Below are 18,862 nucleotides of genomic sequence, written 5' to 3'. Positions count from 1 at the left end.
GAACCACCCTATATCACGTGGTGTCGAGAAACAGGGGTTTCTCCCTCAATGGAGTGATAAACACTGTGCAGGCGGTGCGCATGTTAATACTTTCATTAAAATGTAGTTAATTGTGTATTTCTATGTTCATTCCAAATTGTCCTGATCATTGCAAAGTGCTTTTCAAGATTTTGTGCATATTACTATTCCAGTTTTATTGAGTCATATATAAGCAGAGAAATCTGAAGTTTTTTGCTTGAAGAGGTTAGACAGTTGAGACTGATGTGATACGTGGTAGATCATAGATTAGTTCTGCCACAAACTTCCTATGTGGTTATAAGCAAGTCACTTGAGATAGGCAAGCCATACTCTTGACTCAGTTCTTAGGATTTCAGCTAATTGGTTTCCTTTTTTCACACCATTTACTATAGTTTTCTCTGCCAGTTCTCTGCTCTATTAGACTTCCACAAATTGTGTTTTTTATTTTTTTAAAAAAAGTAACGTTTTTAGAAGTAAAATGAATTCTAAAGTAGTCAAACTTCTGATCAGACCTTTTTCAGCTGTTCTGTTGAACAGGGATAACTATATGTATGTAATATATGTAATACTTATGTTGTTTTAATAGCATAATAATGTATTATTATATATAAAATGTTACGTGCACATATGCATACATATATACACACACAGTCCAGTTGTTAAGCTGGCAGCTTTAAGAATGTATTGCCTCTAGGTAATTGATAGGCACTACAAAAATCTGTATGTTAAAAATACTGAAGTCACTATGGACATGTTCAAGTTTTGTGTATGTGTCTTGATCTGTTAAAAGAAAAACATTGAAAAACTTAAAGAAGTGATTGCAAGATTATTGTGCAGCTTTTATCTGTTCTTCTCTGAATTCATTATCCTCAAGATGGATTCCATTTTGCGGAAGGGATGAGAATCTGTATAGCAAGATGTCTACAAACCAGGGCTGAAGCAACATAGTAGATATTTTTGTCAGAATAGTTTTAAGCGTCTACAAGAAACAGTGGAAAAGGTTGAGGGAAAGGAGCACGTGATTACAGAAATACACCAGCACTGTAGGTGCTATTTTGATTATAAATGGGGAAAAAAAAAATCTACTTGAATTATGCTGTTTTGACTCTAGACACTGATTTTACAGTTCTTTGCACAGTGCTTCAGATGCATCTGTTCACACAATGTGTTCATCTCTTGGATGAATATGTAACTCTACTACTTGCTGTCTGCTGTATTACCTCCTGTATGCAAAAGGCATGTATGTGCTCTGGCCTTTAAGTCTTTTGCAGCAATTGAAAAAGATCAGTTAAGCCTTCCACAGCTTAAAAGCTTCAAGTGCATAACTATTTGGATACCCTTATTTCCTTCAAGTGAGTTATAGTGAAAAAGGGTAGTTAAATATACATAAACTGCTTTTCAGAGTTTTCAAAGAGCATGACTAGAAACTGTTTGAAGAGGAGAGATGGTATTAACTCTCTATCTGGGCACAGTAATCTGATGCATTTCATATCTTCATTTTTAATGTCTTTTTTTCAAAGATTTTTATTTTGTTCCTGCCTAGCTAGGGCAGAGAAACTGCCTTGAGCGCAGTCATGGGATGAATCTTGTTCTGCGTGGCAGCCACTGTTGTTTCTCCTGGGAATGATTATGGTGGTTAAACATTAATCACCCATTTGTAGATACTGCTCTGAGCTACTGATGGCTAGGGAAGTGAGAGGTCTGACTAGACATCTTAGTGGTCTGTCTTTCTTACCTAAATTCCTTCAAAAATTGTTACGTCTCCTTTGAAGAAGAATGGGCAGAATAAAGATGTACTTCATATGTCTGAAACCCGGTGTAGTAAAGTGCTAAAAGTCTGTCAGGTTGATTGAAAAGAAAGTTTTAAGAAGTTCTCTGTGTTCAAGCAGCATCCATTTTAAGTAACACCTCTCAGACCATAAAAATTATCTGCTCCCAGGTTATTCACATTTATTCAGGTAAGAGACATGCTGACCAAAGGCGGAGCTGCAGGAAAGACCACTGCTTGACAGGGAAAGCAGTGAACTGAGGTTGGAATATGAGGAGGATCAGATACTAAGGGTAAAGATGAACATTCAGTCTTTTTGCAGATTGTCGTTTAACTAATTTACTTGACTTCTGCAATCAGGTGTTTTAAATATCTAGTCTGACAACAACATTTAGTCAAAAAACCCTCTAGGAGATGTAAACAGGAAGTTATTGCTTAAGAGATTACATTTTTATTTTATGAACAGTCGTTTGGGGATCTTGTATAAATCATCAGACTTTGACAGTCAAAAAACCCCTTTAACATGGAAAAAACACTTGTTCTGTCAGAAGAGCTAAACAGAAAAAGGTAAACAAAAGTTTTTCGCTGAAACCTCTGTTCATTTTTCCTTCTCAGCAGGCAGAGATTCATAAAGAAATAAATGCATAAGATTAGAGAACAGGGATAATTTGCCTGATAATCAAAGTTAATGATGAAAATAAAAAAATATAGAATAGAATCTATATTGTCACATACCACAACAGCAGCTTTCAATGAATGGGCTTGTTGTGCAAGGAAAAATAATCAAGTCTAACCAGTTCTGTTTTGAAATTCCAAGATAAGTAGCTGGGTAGTGGGCAGTGCAAGCAGCATTCCAGTCTGATGAAAAGTATTCTGAGTGCAAGATGAGAATGCTTGACTTTCCAGCTGCTGCATGTAGGCCTGCCTGAGTTTTGGCTTGCTCACAGGTGATGTAATATTGAGGTAACTATTAAGCAGGGTAAGTGTTTACTTAGGGCATATTTAGAATAGATATTGATTTTTGCCACATGGTAGAAAAAGAACATTTCATTCCTGTCTTGCACATGCCCAGGCTTTAACCCCAAATAAGTAAAAAGATGATGCTGCATAGTGGGGGTTTCATGTACAACTAAGGGATGCTTCTTGGGGATCCTTTTCATCTGCAGGTGGAGTAGAGGCATCTTCATTTTAGACCTCTGGCTGTCTTTGCTTTTGGGGCCAAATTCAGAAGATGTAAAACTCGTGGCATAATTTGCATATCAGCAAGTATCAGTGCAATCTGCCAAGAAAAGACAAGGCACATTTGTAGCGGAGCAGATAATTAGGAGAAGCTGCTTAGCCCATCTCCTTTGAAGTGAAAGTTACATTGGAGTTGTCATTTTATTATGTGTCAAATGATAATTTGGATAATAGGATGATACAATGTTAGTATTCTCAAGCCATTTTTCACACAGTTTTAGCTGACGTTTTTACATGTGTTCCAATAAGCAATCCTTGCAGATTTTTTTGGACCTACAGAATGAGCTCTGTAAAAAGACTGTATTTGAAACTGCTGCAGGGCAGAGGAAGGGACTAGATGACATAAGGTCATTTCTCTCTCACTTTTATATTAATTTTTTCCTTTGAAGTTTTTGCATTTTCTGTTTGCACTTTTATATACTGTTTCTTATGCCATTTTATTAAATTTCAGACAATTCGTAAGATCAGTAGAGAAATATACAGCCATATGCTCTTATTCAGTGCAACAGTTTATTTTGAGGAGCATGCTTGTGTCCAAGCTATGGAAAAGAAGAGGGGCTGACAACTTTTATTTAGTCAACTTGCTATGACTGCGTAGTGAACTCTTGAGTGCCACCTGCCTTCTCAAGTCATGTGTACAAAAATGGAAATCAATTAAAAGCGATGTTAGAAGTGACTAGGAAGTTTTAAAAATCCTTTGATTTAACTGAACTGTTCAGTTATCTCTGAATATTGTTCCTAGTCAAAAACAATTTTGGTCCCTAGTACCAAGATTATCACAGTTGAGAAAAATCCTAAGGCAATTGATATGATTCTAAGAATACCTGATTGCCAATTTGAGATTCCATTTCAGTAAATTATTAAACAAAATAACAGAAATATTACCATTCTTTGTTTAGTTTAATCTTGAATTGTGAATTATTAATTTGTTTGATTTTAGAACATAGAATGTGAATAATACTTCTCTCACAAACACTGATAATCTGTGCATTTGTTTTCAGTACACATTTTGGAACTTTGTACCGAAAAATTTGTTTGAGCAATTCAGAAGAATAGCTAACTTCTATTTTCTCATAATTTTCCTTGTTCAGGTAAGCTGTCCCCATTGTTTAATAAATTTCTGGACTCTTCCTAAAAAAACAAGGTGTTTAAAAAGGTTTAAAAATCCACTGGCTTTGAAGACTGGGGAGGTAAATGGTTGAGTTTAGATAGCCTTTTACGTTCACGATGTGACAAAAGAAGTTTTTTTTATTTCATTTCCAGGTTGTAAATGTGAATCCTAAAGAGAAATTAACACCATCACTGGTTTGATGGCAAGACATCTCTTGATAAAATTGAAAAGAACGAGGGTCACTTTTTATTTTTATTTTGTAATAAACAAACGTCCAGATCAGTAAAACCATTGTTATAAATTATGTGGATGATAAACTTTTATTAGTTTTGCTAAATATTACATTTTTTATAACAGAATGATGCCTTGGCAGAATTTTTCCAACTGCGCTGTTACCAAAGCCTGTAGAGAAACCAAAATATAGATGCTTATACAGTGCTTGCTCAGGATGGTACATAAATATTTGTTTTTGTAATTATTACATCAGATAACTAGTTTGCTACTTTCTAGGCATCTTCATTTTGAACCTTTTGCTATTGCTTAAATGTGTTAAGCAATAAAAATCTTACAAAGTTAAGTGAAAAGCTGTATTACTTTGTACACCACATTGTGCAGAAAGGAAAGCTGTGCGGATTCCCAGACCGGTTTTGTTATTATCTGAACTCCCTCTATGGAGTCTACCTCTTTGTATGTAATTGCAGAAGCCACTACTCAGTATTTCAGGATTTATTCCTTGCATGCATAAGAACAGCTGTATTGTATAACATGTGAAAACAGCACTATGCTAATTTCTAACACTGCTCAGTAGTTTTGCCTCCAAAGCTGCAGCTTTCCAGTCTGGTACTTAAACTCTCACAAGCAAGTATTTTTACTAGGCGTTAACATCTGAATGTCAATGTAATCTAAATATAGTATTGTATCTTATTATAGTATATAGTTATTTTCCAAATTTTGTTGGTATGGTATATGTTCTTAAAATTGTATTAAAGTACTGTTCTTTTTAATTTAAGTTCCTTGGTGCTTTGTAACATATTGGTGAAATGATTACTTGAAGCATCTTGCTTGAAAAATGGCCTGCTTACATTCACAAAAATATAACCAGAAAATATTCATTCCTTTTGTTGCAGTTAATTATTGATACACCTACTAGTCCAGTTACAAGTGGACTTCCACTTTTATTTGTCATCACTGTAACAGCTATCAAACAGGTGAGTGATTTACTGAGCAAAAGTAAAACTAAAGAGAACATTATTATTTGCTTGCTTGTTTTTTTTGTGTTAGAATGTCTTAGGGCAATGCCTAAAGAATGATTGTGATGAATTTTGACAGAGTAATTTTGTTTTTATTTCTGTAGTTTAAGTAGAATTGGTTGCTATATGATCATGTCTCACTAATGCAACACAAGCTTCTAAACTATTTTATAATTTTGATGTTCTTGTGTTCCAAAAAATCATTTACATTCTTGTGTTAATTCAGCACACTTTGACTTTTGTTTGTTTGTTTATAAATAGCTGTCCACATCCTATTATGTTTTTCCATAATGACTGAAAATGAGTTTAGTAAGAACTACAAAAATTTAAAAGATAAATCTGCTGCTTCCTTGGAGGTTTCCTTAGCCTTTACAGTATGAACAGAAAATAAAAATGGTTTTGGTTCAAGTCTTCGGTATATGTGGATTATAATCTACAGTTCATAACAATAGCTGTAGTGCTTTCTACAGATTAGTATTGAACAGATGTTATAGTTTTCTCTCCTTTTTAATGTGAAAGTTGATCCATAAAACTGAAGTATCTTTTAGAAATCAGTTCTTGCCACACCATTGAGTATAAAAGATCCTAACAGAAGCTGTTCTGTCGAAATAGGATTGCATAATACAGCTATGCAATTGTACAGGTTTGCCATTTCACTTTCAAGTTAGTACTGCCAAAAGGAAAAGATTAAGGTAGTTTTTCACCTGCTACCCTAATGTTGCAGTGCTACAGTTGACATGAACACTTAAATGTAGATGGGATCTTATTGAAATTAGTGGAATCTCAGATGAATACAGAATGTTTTAGTTAATATGGGGATATTATGATCAGATCTGTGTGTTATGAGAGCTTCTGATACTACAAATTTGATCTGGATCAGGAATGAATCAGGAATCAGGCCATGATTGTCCTGTTGATTTAGCCAGAGCCAAATTTGTTGACTTTGAGTTTCAGGGCAGCTGCGGAGAACAGATGATACCTGATCTGGCATCAGCCTTGCTAGTGCAAAGTTAGTTCATCAAAAATTTTACTAAATTTGAACTAGCAAGTGAGTTTATAAGCAGTACGTGGCATTCGGTGCCTACAACACCCTTCTGCATTTACTCTACAATCTCACTGTAGCCGCAGAGTAGTTTCTAAAAATCTGGGCTTCTAAAGTAATAGTCACAAATAATTGTCTTTAGAGTGGTTCTGTTATGTGTTTGGCTTTTTGCCTTCAGTCAATTTAATGATAATGGCTCCTGAAGGACAGCTATCAGTGTAAGAACTCAGTGGCCCAGAGAGCTCCCTTCCATGGTTCAGCCTTCACTGTATCTCTAGGTCCAGACGCCAGCCATTTCTTTCCTTCATTTCAGTGAATGGGATGTGAATGTGAAAGGAAAATTTGTGCAAGCAGCCTGATGTTCAGCATCGTTTACTGGGCCACTTGAAGGAGTTAGCACTTTTCATGGGCATAAGAAAGATCTCTCATGTTATACTTCAAAAAAAATGCTCTGTCTTTTGGGAAAAAAATTCCATGAAATAGTTGAACATCAAGAAAGTTTCTAGGTCAGAGTGCTCCTCACTTTAGCTCAAAACTTGTAAGGGGGATGTCTGTGTTTCTTATGTACCTGTGATGGACTATGATGATTAAAACAGTGCCTAACAAGAATGAGGGTGTGGTGGGTTGACCCTGGCCATCCCTCTCCTGTGGGATGGGGAGAAAATAGAGGGAAAATGAAAAGACTTGTGTGTCACGTTAGTGACGCTTTGATAGGGAAAGCAACAGCTGTGCACACAAGCCAAGCAAAGTAAGGAATTCATTCACTGCTTCCCATCAGCAGGCAGATATCCACACACTTCCTGGAAAGCAGGGCCTCAGCACATGTTACGCTTGCTTAGGAGGACAAATGCCGTCACCACAAACAACCCCCTTCTGCCTGCTTTGCCTGAGCTTTTCTTGCTGAGCACAATGCCCATATGGTGTGGAGTACCCCCTTGGTCGGTTTGGGTCTGCCGTCCAGGCAGTGGCCCCTCCCACCTGCTTGCCCACCCCCAGCCTATTGGTCTTTTTTTGGTGTGGGACGAGGTTGGGGAGAAAGCCTTGATGCTGTGCCAGCACTGTTCAACAATAGCCAAAACCCTGGGGTGTAACCCAGCACTGTTTTAGCCTCAAGTACAAAGCATATGGGCTGCTGTGAAGAAAGCTAACTCCATCCCAGCCAGACCCAGTACAGGGGGTAATTTCGAGTGTCCCTTAATAGGATAACTGATTACCTTCACAGTCTTTATACTAAATGCAGGCTTTTCCTTCATTAGTTTTCAAAGAAACTACAAAGACCAGTGTTTCCATTTCTTTACAGTGCTAGCTATACATAACTGAGTATACAGTAGAATTTAGCTCTTGTTGGTGAGCAAAAGTTGATACATGCAATAGCTAGTATTTTAGGTGTGGCTTTCCCAGTCTTAAGATTTTAAATGTTACACTTTAAGAGTCTTACTGTAGTTTGGTAGTGGTCTATCAAAGCCTGGATTATGACATGCTGTGCCTAGTACTGCAGTTCTGTCTGTCTCCTGGAGTCTTTCTCCCGACAGCTGGTGTAGACTTTGGGACCTGCTTGAGGAGCTGTACCAGCCTCTGGAAGTATATTACACTAAAATTATAAAGACTCTGTGAGTTCTTAGATTATCTCTCAGAGCATCCAAGGTAGTGATATTTTGTCCTACATTGAATTTTCAAATGTGCTCAAGAGTTAGATGTAAAAATGCTATGGAATACAAGTGATATTTTCCATCTCTTAACCACTGGCGTCTTTGTCAGTCCCAATCTTTATCCCATGGCAGGACCTTTTGAATGGAAAGTTGCAGATTCCCTGTCCTTTACTTTGTATAAAACAAATTCATAGGATAATTGAGCAATCAAAAGAGGTTACTTTGCAAAGTCTCTTGAAATAAAATTCTTCAGGACTATATATATTGTAGATAAGGTTAAAAAGTTTAACATAATTATATGACAGTCAGGAAATATGACAACCTTCAGTCATGTCGTCACTTTATCCTCTTTCAATATGGAGTCCCAGTCTTCCAAAATATATTTTCTACACTTTATCTTCTCAGAAACCACTTCTATAAATACTTTGCACTTACTCAAGAGTCAATGGAGCATGAGCAAGAGATGGTCACTTAAACACCAGAAATTGTTCTACACATTGTAAACATCCCTATTAATCTAAATGTCTTCATTAAAATATATATAATTTTGTTGACTAATTTTAACCATGAATATTCTTTTTCATATATGTCTAACATGACTGTATTACTGATGTGTATCACAATTTAATTTGTTCTAGTGAGAATGTTTTCTTTTTTATTTCCTTATCTTGATCAAGGATAACATTTTACATTTCTGCTGCAAGCTAGAGCTGTTCTGTGTCTTTATAGCCAAATGTGCATCACAGCATCATTCCATTTCACTGTTTTCTAGGGTTATGAAGATTGGCTTCGACATAAAGCTGACAATGCAATGAACCAATGCCCTGTTCATTTCATTCAACATGGTAAACTGGTTAGAAAGCAAAGCCGAAAATTAAGAGTAAGTAACTGTGACTTAACAGATTTTAGGAGCCAGGCTTTATTTCACACTTCTTGTAAAACAAATTATACAGAAGTGTAGTGTAGATGATGTTGTAGCATTTATTACATTTAATGGAGATTAGACCTACAATATACTAATTTTTAATGCCTCTGAACAAAGTATTTTTAGAAGCTAGACATGTTTCTGCTTTATCTTTGCTTTATTAACTCCTCTCATAACTGTTCCTTTCATTTTCCATTTTTTAACTTGGAATTTCACTCATGATTTGTCTTTTGTCTTTTCTCCGTTTTCAGTCCTCTGTGGGTACGCACATTAATAATTTATTTAAGTCTGATTATGATAGTCAATGCTACCGATTTGTCTTGTATATACAACACATATATATGCATACCTATATATACAACACAGAATACTTTCTTCATTATCCATCAAATCACAGCCTCCTCATTGGCCATCTGAATGCTGCTACATTCCCTTCCTAGTATTTTGAAGGTTGTTTTCAGAAATTAATTTCTGCTGCTGCTTTTTTTTTTTTTTTTTTTTTTGGTGAGCAGATCAACTTTTCATCATTATTCTCTTTAGAACTCAGCAAATTTGATAGATGTTTGTTTGGAATTTCTGTATTTCTAGTATCTTTGTTAAATATATCTTTTTCTGCTCTGCCTTGTTTGGGCATAAATGGTTCTACAGTGTTCACAGCCTTTCTGCTGTGATCTTCCCTTTGAGTGTGATAGCTTCTACCTAGGGCTTCCTGGTAATAAAAAACATTAAGACATCACATGCTGAGTATTCCATGTGTGTAACTGAACACTTAAATATTCCAAATAAATGCAATAAGGTACCATGTAACTGGAATTTGTATTCCATTAATTAATCTATCGCCTATATTTTCTCAATTTCTCCCCTATTTGTTGCCTTTTAGAGATTGTATTTTGAGCAACTAAATGGTAGGAGAGGCAGGTATAGGAAATAATTGCATGGAAAGGGATAGCTGTATGTATGGGTAAATGGGTAAAATTCTCTGACCTATATTACGCAAGAAAACAGACTATATCATATAAAGGTAGACCCTTCTGCACTTAAAGCCTGTGGATATTTGATTAAAGAAAGGAAAAACATAATTGCTAAAAGATGAATTTTCTTTTTCACAGAGTCACAGACTAGTTGAGGTTGGCAGGCATCTTTGGAGGTTGTCTGGTTCAACCCCCCAGCTCAAGCAGGGCCACTGAGAGCCAGTTGCCCAGGATCATGTCCAGACAGCTTCTGAATATCTCCAAGGAGGGAGATTCCCCAACCTCCCTAGGCAACCTGCACCAGTGCTCAGTTACCCTCACAGTGAAAATGAGATGGACCCTCGCATGGTTCACGTTGTGCCCATTGCCTCTGGTCCTCTCACTGGGCACCACTGAAAAGAACCTGGCTCCATCCTCCTTGCACCTTTAGCTGACACAGTGGCAAATGTTGTCAGAACACCTTTTAAATTTTATTAAGAATATGTTCTTTGCTAGTATTTTTAATTATTTTGTTTTGTTTTCTTATTCCTGCCTTTTTTCTTTTGCAAATTGCTTAGATTATTAACTTCTGTTTTAATAAGCTCTTGTATTATAAATTGGTCCTGGCCTGCAGGGTGACTTGTATGCAGTGGCTTACAGAGAAAATCTTGCTAGATTAATTAGTAAATAATACGGATCATTCAACGCTATGATCTGTGAAAATCAAAAGAAAGAGGACTCTCGTCTTCATGAGACACGCCTAAAAACTCGCTTTCTGATGTGTAAATATTTTCGGTGGCAACTTAAACTCCAGACACAGTGGGCATTTTTTTTCTCATGTTTGTCCTTGTAGTGACACTTTACTGTCAGGAGGGGCTTGTTCGCTTAACTGGCCTCCCAACTTTCTCTCTGGCCACATTCAATGTTCTGAAGAACTCTGATTTTTTTCTTTTATGGCATCTGTAGAGCTGATTCAACTTGCAGTAATATAGCTGTGTTTTAGGTAGCTGATAATTAAATTAGTGTTGTTTTCAGTGGTAAAGAGAGCTAGTAAAGTCAAAATAGTTATGTGGTGTTCTTACAGTTTGTTCTAGGAACAGGTGGATTCTGTGTCTCCTAACAGTTTATTCAAGATAATTCCCTAACAGTGTTTTGTCTGGTTTTGGTAAAGTTCTCACTTTAAGGGCTTTATTATAATTTATTATGTCACTGTCTTTCATAGTTAATGATTTCATGGTAAAAAGGCAAGTTCTCTTGAAGACACATCTTGGAAGAATAAGGCAACTTGAGCAGTAGTCTGGTCCGTCAGGCTCCAGTGCTCTTCAGGTTGAAGGCTCTGTATCGTTCAGGCTGGCTCCAGCCAAGACATTTGCTGCCTCCAGTTCCAAACCTACCCCGTCTCTGTCTCACTATGTATCTTCACTTCCCTGGGTCTGCAGAACGATACATGAGAAGTCATTTAATCAAAAGGGAATACATGAGGAAATGAATCCCTTCCTAAATTTGAACAGCCCCAAACTTCTAATTATTTGTTAAAAGTGCAGCTTTTTTTCCCCCCAAGAAGTGGAGTAGCCAATTGTCACTATGCTGTTTTAATATGTCTCTAATTTTTGTTCAGAGAATGAAAATTAGTAAACCATACAGCTCTACCGCTGCACTACAAGTCCTGATTTTCAAAAAGATGCCATCGTTTACACAAAAGATGGAAAATTTCGTATTGGAAGTTTCTGTTAATTTTCATACCTGATTGTTGCAGGTATGCTTAGCAACTTGCATTCTCCTATGCCATATGTACAATCTGCAATTTTTCATTTCTATTGATTAAAAAAAGCCTTTTTCGTATCTGCAAGAAGTTAAATCTCATTTATTATCATCATCCTAGTTCTTCAATACATTTTAGCAAATCCGTACACTTAGTACTGTTAGTAGTACTTTCTTAGTACTGTCACATTTATGTGACAGTAAATCTGTCACAACTGTATTTTAGATGTTACTATTGCTGATTGTTATCAGACTATTTTGCTTAACTAGAATTTACTGACTCCTGCCAGACTGCTAAGGATATTGGAGTTTAGCTTTATAACTAAGAGAGCAATGATTAAGCTGAATCTTAGAATAATGAATTATGACATAAAAGTATATTGAGCAGATGCTGAGCTACGTGAAAAATTGCAAAAATTACATATTTTCATGGGATTTTTATTGACATTTCGCTATTATTAAGACACATAGTGTATCTTTGCCATTTGTTCTTTTTTTTTATATATATTCCTTTGTAAAAGATGAGCTCCAAAAATGTACCAAAGGCTGTTTATCTCAAACGAATGCTTTACAGTAATCTTTGGAATTTATAGTTGGTTGACTGTTCTGTGACACTCTAACAGGCTGTAAGATATTATCTATGTTGACATGAATAAGAATTAATTTTCTCACTTTTAAACATGGATACAAAATAGGATGGACATCTAGTGACAGATTCTGCTGAAAGTGTATCCTGTTTTCATTGGCAGACTTGGAATTCTTAGCTTTTTCAGCTACCTCTAATTATAATATTCTGAGCTAGATGCTTCTCCTCAGGAGCCAACAACAGTAGCTCACATCTCCAGCTGTTTTTGAAACAGTGGTTTGTTGTATTTAGTCTTAAAACAAGGATAATATCTTGCATCTCTCAATGTTGCAAAACTTAATAAGACAGTACGTGCAAAATGGTTTGAGATCCTGAGAGGAAAGGTAGTACATAGTAGACCTCATTTGTTCTCCAAAGTGTAATTCAGTTTTCAGAGATATTTCTGTAGTTCTTCACTCCTGTGGTAGAAACCTGGTGTAAATAAAATGATGAATTTTCAAAATATTTGAGTGAACCTAGGTTTTGTTTTTGAAATTCGGGCTGCTACATAAATGATAAATGCATTTTATTTTGTTGTGTGGTGTTTTGTTTTTTTTTTTTTCGCCTAGGTTGGAGATATTGTAATGGTAAAAGAAGATGAAACATTCCCATGTGACTTAATACTTCTATCAAGTAGTAGAGGAGATGGAACATGTTTTGTTACAACAGCTAGTTTGGATGGTGAATCCAGTCATAAAGTAATAAAATATTCTACATTTTCTTTTTAAGGCAAAGTTTGCATTTAATTTTTTACACAGATCACACTATGACTTCATGCATATATGTGTGAGCACACAGACTGACTTGTGTAACTTTTCGTTTCTACCAGTTGACTTATTTTTTCTTAAAGTTTCATTATTTTATGGAAAGATTTAAAATGTACTCATTCGTGGTTGTGTTGGTGTCCAGTATAGGCATGCACATTACAGAGATAATGCACAAGCTTTATGTACTTAAATGCTTTTCACGGTGACCTGATTTGTGAATACGCTGGAAGGTACTTGCATATAATCTAAGAAGGTGCCCAGTTAGGAGCATTTAAAGGTGCATCTTATTTGAACTATGAGCTCTTATGTAAAAGCTAGTAAATATATTTCACACTGAACTGAAGTATATCTGCAGATTAATGTCTTGGATATCTGTCCTTACTCTTTTGATCTTATTTACACCTTTTTATTCATTCCAGACTTACTATGCGGTTCAAGATACAAAGGCATTTCACAGTGAACAAGAAATTGATGCACTACATGCTACCATTGAATGTGAACAACCTCAGCCTGACCTCTATAAGTAAGAAAATAATTCTTACCTGTTTCGTTTAAGGTACCCTCCCAGTAAATTATAAGAATACTATAATGAAAAGATACTGACTGCATCTGCATGGTTAGAGTGGGCCCCAGGGTGAGCTTGAAGTCAGGTTAGTCTTCCATGCATGCTCCTTTACTGCAGGTAGTTCAGTGGTCTGCTGTAGGGCAGTGGTCTCCAAAGGGGATTGTGTAAGACGATCCATTGGGGTGTGTGACAAAAGTTTTAGAACTTCTCGTTCTATTTATTTTTTTAATCTAAAAATAAGGAAGAAATTAAGCTTTACTAATATTTGATACATTTATTGACGCTGGTACCGTCACTCGGTCTGTATGTCAGAGGGACCCATGTTGCATAGAGTTTGCGAGGTGTCCTGGAGGAAGAGAGGGTGTTCCACAACGCAAAGATGTTGCCAGTGGTGTCCTCACTCGTTCCTTTGCTTTCAGCATGTTGCGAAGTATTGCAGTTTGTGTGTGCCTGGTTAAGTGGATTTATGGGTTATATTACCTAGTTTTAACTAAACTAACCCTCACAAAATGGTCAAGCGGCTTAAAAAGATTTCTGAAAAGAAACTGCAGATTGAAGATAATACTAACAATGCAAGCACAAGTGACAACAAGAAAATGGCAAACACTTCCACTCCTAGTCTGAGCTCTTCATCAGCTACATTATGAGGTAAAAACAATGCTAATCTAATCAGATCTGAGTAGTCAGCCAAAAAAAATTTGAAATTGTCAAGACTATTTGAAAGGTGGATTTACATCTGCTATCGTTATCGATGAACCTCACCCTACGTGCTTTGAGATACTAGCTAATGACAGTATGAAGCCATCATGATTAGCGAGACATTTAAAAACTAAGCGTCCAGAACACGAACAAAAACTTCTACAGTTTTTTAGCAATGTTTATAGTCATGCAACTCTCAATATTTTACAGAAGTACTGTACAAAATTTCACTAAACTTAATGATAAATCTTTAGAAGCCTCTTTTGAGGTTTCTTTCTTAATAGTGAAAGACAAAAAGCCACATACCATTGGGGAAACTCTTGTTCTTCCTGCTGCAGTAAAAACAGCTGAAATAATACACAGAAAACAATATGGTGGCAAACTAAAATGCACTCTTTTGTCAGCAAATACTGTTGGAAGAAGCAGAGAAAACATTGCTTATTTCTGAGGTGTGAAAGTATCTCTTTTCCCTGATGTCCGTGACCAAGGAACTGCTCTAGCAATCTCAAGAATCTGTTCTCTTGTAGAAAACCAATTTCATTAATTGCTTGATCCTTTTTTTAAATACATGGCTCATGAAGTGAGCATTTGGAAGTTGAAGCTCATGCCATTATAGACGGTGGAATTTCCTGGGATGGCTATTGAGACACGAATAATGAGAACACGTTGGTAGACAGCTTCTCTCTCTGCTAATTTTTACTTGGCACTTTACCCCTCAAGAAACCACAGTGGCGAATCTTTTTTTTCCTGAGCCAGAGAGGTTCCCTTCCAGGGTAACAGACCTACCAACTCCAGAATGCTACTGTCAAGCTTAATCTTTTTCGGTTTGAGGTTACCCACTTGGATAGTGTTGTTGCAAATACAATGTAGTGGGTCTGGCTGGAATGGAGTTAATTTTTTTCAAAGCAGCCCATGTGGTGCAGTGTTTTAGATTTGTGACTAAACTAGTGTTGATAAAAAACCAGTGTTTTAGCTATGGCTGAGCAGTGCTTGCACAGTGTCGAGGCTTTCTCTGTTTCTCACTCTGCCCTCCCAGTAAGGAGGCTGGGGGTGGGCAAGAGGCTGGGAGTGGACACAGCCAGGACAGCTGACCTCAACTGATCAGAGGGATATTCTGTGCCATACAATGTCATGCTCAGCAATAAAACTGGCAGGGGAGAGAGTCTTTCCAAAGTAGCTGTTGCTTGGAGACTGGCTGGTTATCGATCTGCTTATGGGAGGTGGTGAGTGGTTGCTTCTGCATTGCTTGCTTTTTTTTCCTCCACTTCTTAAACTGTCACTATCTTGCTTTTGCTTTCCCAGTTCTCTTCCCTGTCCTGCTGGGGTGGGGTGGGGGAATGAGCAAGAGGCTCAAGTAAGTAGGTACTTAGCTGCTGTCCAGGGTCAACCCACCACATGTGGATAAAACGTACTTAGAGATATTCAGAGGGAAAATTGCTTATTGGCTTTATGCTTATGTTTTGTTTTGTTTTTAACTCAGTTGTAAGTTTTAAGTTTTGTAAAGGATAGTAATCACACTGTTACTTACCTCAGGTAGCTTAGAGAATAAGATTTCTTGTCTAATTAGAAGGTTTATTTATAATTTTATAATCTTTATCTTTTTATACACAAACTTTACGTTGACTTACTATTCTGTATCTACATGTTTTAAATATACCCACATGGATCTCTATATTCTTGTTTACGTCCTGGATAATGAAAGCGTGTTTAATTGGAAGCTGTTTGCTCACTGTAATAAATACTTTCTATAAAATACTTCTCAAATAATCTATTCTCACATATACTTTTTAAAGATTTTAAAAGTGAGAGTAATTTGCTTTTTTAAATGTGTATGTGTGGTACATATACATCTGTATATAGAGAGAATGACATGTCCTTGTACTGTACATTTTAAAAAACTGAAATATTTGGACGTATATACATAAGAACACATAAATTAGCAGTGCTGTTAAACTATTTGTGTATTTCCCTTGCAGATTTGTTGGTCGAATAAATGTTTACCATGATAGGAATGAGCCTACTGCAAGGTAGGGAAAATCCAGGGTTTCTACTCATTTGAACGTTTTTAGGGTTGAATAAGTATCAATAATGAGAATTACCTTTGTTTCACCAACATTGTGCTCCCTTGTCTTATTGATAAAATATTTTTCTTTTGGAAGTTTACAGATTGTAATTTCATATATCATAAATATTTCGTATTTTAATCAGTTAGATTTCTCTTATGTCTTTATTCAACTTCAGTTTTTATTTGATATGTATGTAGCTTATAAATGATGTTGATAGGATTTTGACACTACTTGGATAATACTGCGCCATTAGTATGGGGGCTTGGTAGTGCACCAAACAGTACAAATAGTATCACTTGTGTGTTTCTTTCCTTTTTCTTCTTAGAAATTGAAGAGTTTGAACATGCCAAATACCATGTTTGGTTTTACTAAGGGGGGGGTTGTACATTTGTCCAAGATGTCCACAACGTTGTGTGTGTTCAGGAAGGCAACATCCAGGGAAATGCATTTTGTATGTGGTGTAGGAGATGGCGATCTGTTACCCTGGGTCTGCCGCCTCGAAGGGTCTGCCTCCTGTGCAAATAGGTTTCATCCTGGAGGGGGTGCGGTGCTTTCTGCTCAAGGAGCAGTCTGTAGCCCAGGACATTCCTTGTCCAGCAAATAGAGAAGTAAAATGACGCAGTACAAAAGAGGCACGAGTCTTTCTATCTTTTCTGCCTAGGATCTTCTGTCTACCCAGCAAGGAAGAGACTTGCTGTACCTGATTTTGTTCAGGACCTTGCCACAAAGAGGCAAAGCAATAGGAGGGAAAAGCTTCTCACTCGGGTGATATCCTAGACCCCAGCATGTGGGAAGTTACTCTATTCTGGCCAAGTGCCTTCCTAACCTCAGTGTGTCTGTAGAGATGTGATTTTCTATCTCAGTGAGCAAAGAGGAGGGGAAATCTGGCTGCTGAGTGTGGTGCTGTCGTAGCTCCCTCAGGAAACACCTGTATAACTGCACTGTAAACCAGCACAAAAATCTCTATCACCATCCCGAGTGACTGTCTTTCGGCAGTTCTGGTCTGTATTCTTCCTGGGGTCCCTCAGATAAGAGGGTCAGGCAGAGCACTGGCCACGTGAGCTGTTCCAGGGAGTAGGCATCCTTTCCTGAGGATCCTACTGTCCTTTCCATGTTGAGTGATGTGTCATGTAATAGATTGCTGCAGGCTGCTATGACAACAGTCTTTTTTTTTTTTTTTTTTTTTTTTTTTTTTTGCTTCTTTCACTTTAAAGATTCTTTTGACTAATAAAGTTTGTTGGAAATAGACTTGGGTGGGAGAGGAAAGGAAAAATAAGCAGAAAATACCTTTTTAATCTCAACAGCAATAGATTGAGCTGTGTATAACACTGTGAATGGAAAGAAAATCTGTGGCATTAAGACTTGTATTCCTTGGACAGCACTATTAGAGGAATTGGTATTTTTTACTGTATTGGTGTATAATGGCTTATAACCCAAACCATTCATATAACATCACTCCACTGGTTTAAATGGAACTAGTTTTGGGTTTTACATCATACTTTTGGCCCTGGGGTTTTTGTTTGTTTAGAGTTTCTTGATTTTTGGGGGGTTCATACCACAAGAACACTTTGAATAACATTCAAATATACTGAACTTAATTCTTGTTTCTTTTCCATTGCTGTATAAATAGAGTCTGACAATTCTGCATGCTGTCGGTCTATAAAGTAGTCGTTGGTTTTACACTCATATGGTCATTTGTATTAGATATCATACTCCAAAATATTATTTTAAACTGCATGGGGGTCCTTACATTAATTCCCCTACTCCTCAATAAATTATCTTTATGCTTTGAAATGTATACAGTAAGTATCAAACAATAACTTGTATGCCATTTATACTTAAAATAAAATGGAAGAATGTATCGTCCTTAGTAAGTAATTTTAACATGCAGTACACTATAGTTTATATAAGCCTAAAAAAGACTTGAATTAGTGTTTTTAAAAATAAGCACCTTACAATTAGGTTGATGAATCTTTATTTAGGTACCTACATATGTGGTTTTTAGATGCACTGGTTTAAGATTTGGATTGTGAAATTATGAGCTTAATTTTAAGCATCTATATATATTTTTTTAATTTTCACTTAAAAGCTTTAAGTACTGTCTAGTAATTTTGTTACACAAAGTAAAAACATTTGAGTAAAACTAATTTCCTGTTTTATGTGGCTTCCACTAAGGTCTGCTGTTTCTCTCTAAATGTTTATATTTGTAATACTTACCTTTTGCAGGCCATTAGGATCTGAAAATCTGCTTCTTAGAGGAGCCACTTTAAAGAATACAGAAAAAATCTTTGGTAAGTATTTTATTTAAATGGACCCTGAAGTAATAAGCAAACATGAAACAAGGTTACAACCCTACAGTTACTACTGAGCATATGATTTCTGTTGAATCACTTGATTTGCAACTATTTTATAAGGGTTACTGTTGCG

The 18,862-nt window shown here is 36.4% G+C and overlaps 1 protein-coding gene across 5 annotated transcripts in view; it reads left to right on the top strand.

Annotated features, from left to right (window-relative positions):
- ATP11A (ATPase phospholipid transporting 11A) overlaps positions 1–18,862 on the top strand; it is a 133,105-nt gene that overhangs the window by 71,753 nt on the left and 42,490 nt on the right. For all 5 annotated transcript variants that reach the window (XM_087757099.1, XM_087757098.1, XM_087757101.1 and 2 more), the window contains exons 3-9: positions 4,027–4,116; positions 5,264–5,344; positions 8,850–8,957; positions 12,908–13,036; positions 13,525–13,628; positions 16,346–16,396; positions 18,662–18,726. In XM_087757099.1, coding sequence (XP_087613225.1) covers positions 4,027–4,116; positions 5,264–5,344; positions 8,850–8,957; positions 12,908–13,036; positions 13,525–13,628; positions 16,346–16,396; positions 18,662–18,726 — 628 coding nt within the window. The remainder of the gene's footprint in view (positions 1–4,026; positions 4,117–5,263; positions 5,345–8,849; positions 8,958–12,907; positions 13,037–13,524; positions 13,629–16,345; positions 16,397–18,661; positions 18,727–18,862) is intronic.

The sequence above is a fragment of the Nipponia nippon genome, unplaced genomic scaffold, assembly GCF_047370975.1.
Source record: "Nipponia nippon isolate SJK-2023a ecotype South Korea unplaced genomic scaffold, ASM4737097v1 scaffold_2, whole genome shotgun sequence".
Classification (NCBI taxonomy): domain Eukaryota; kingdom Metazoa; phylum Chordata; class Aves; order Pelecaniformes; family Threskiornithidae; genus Nipponia; species Nipponia nippon.
The sequence above is the reverse complement of the archived record's forward strand: the minus strand, read 5'-3'. Positions and strand labels throughout refer to the sequence as shown.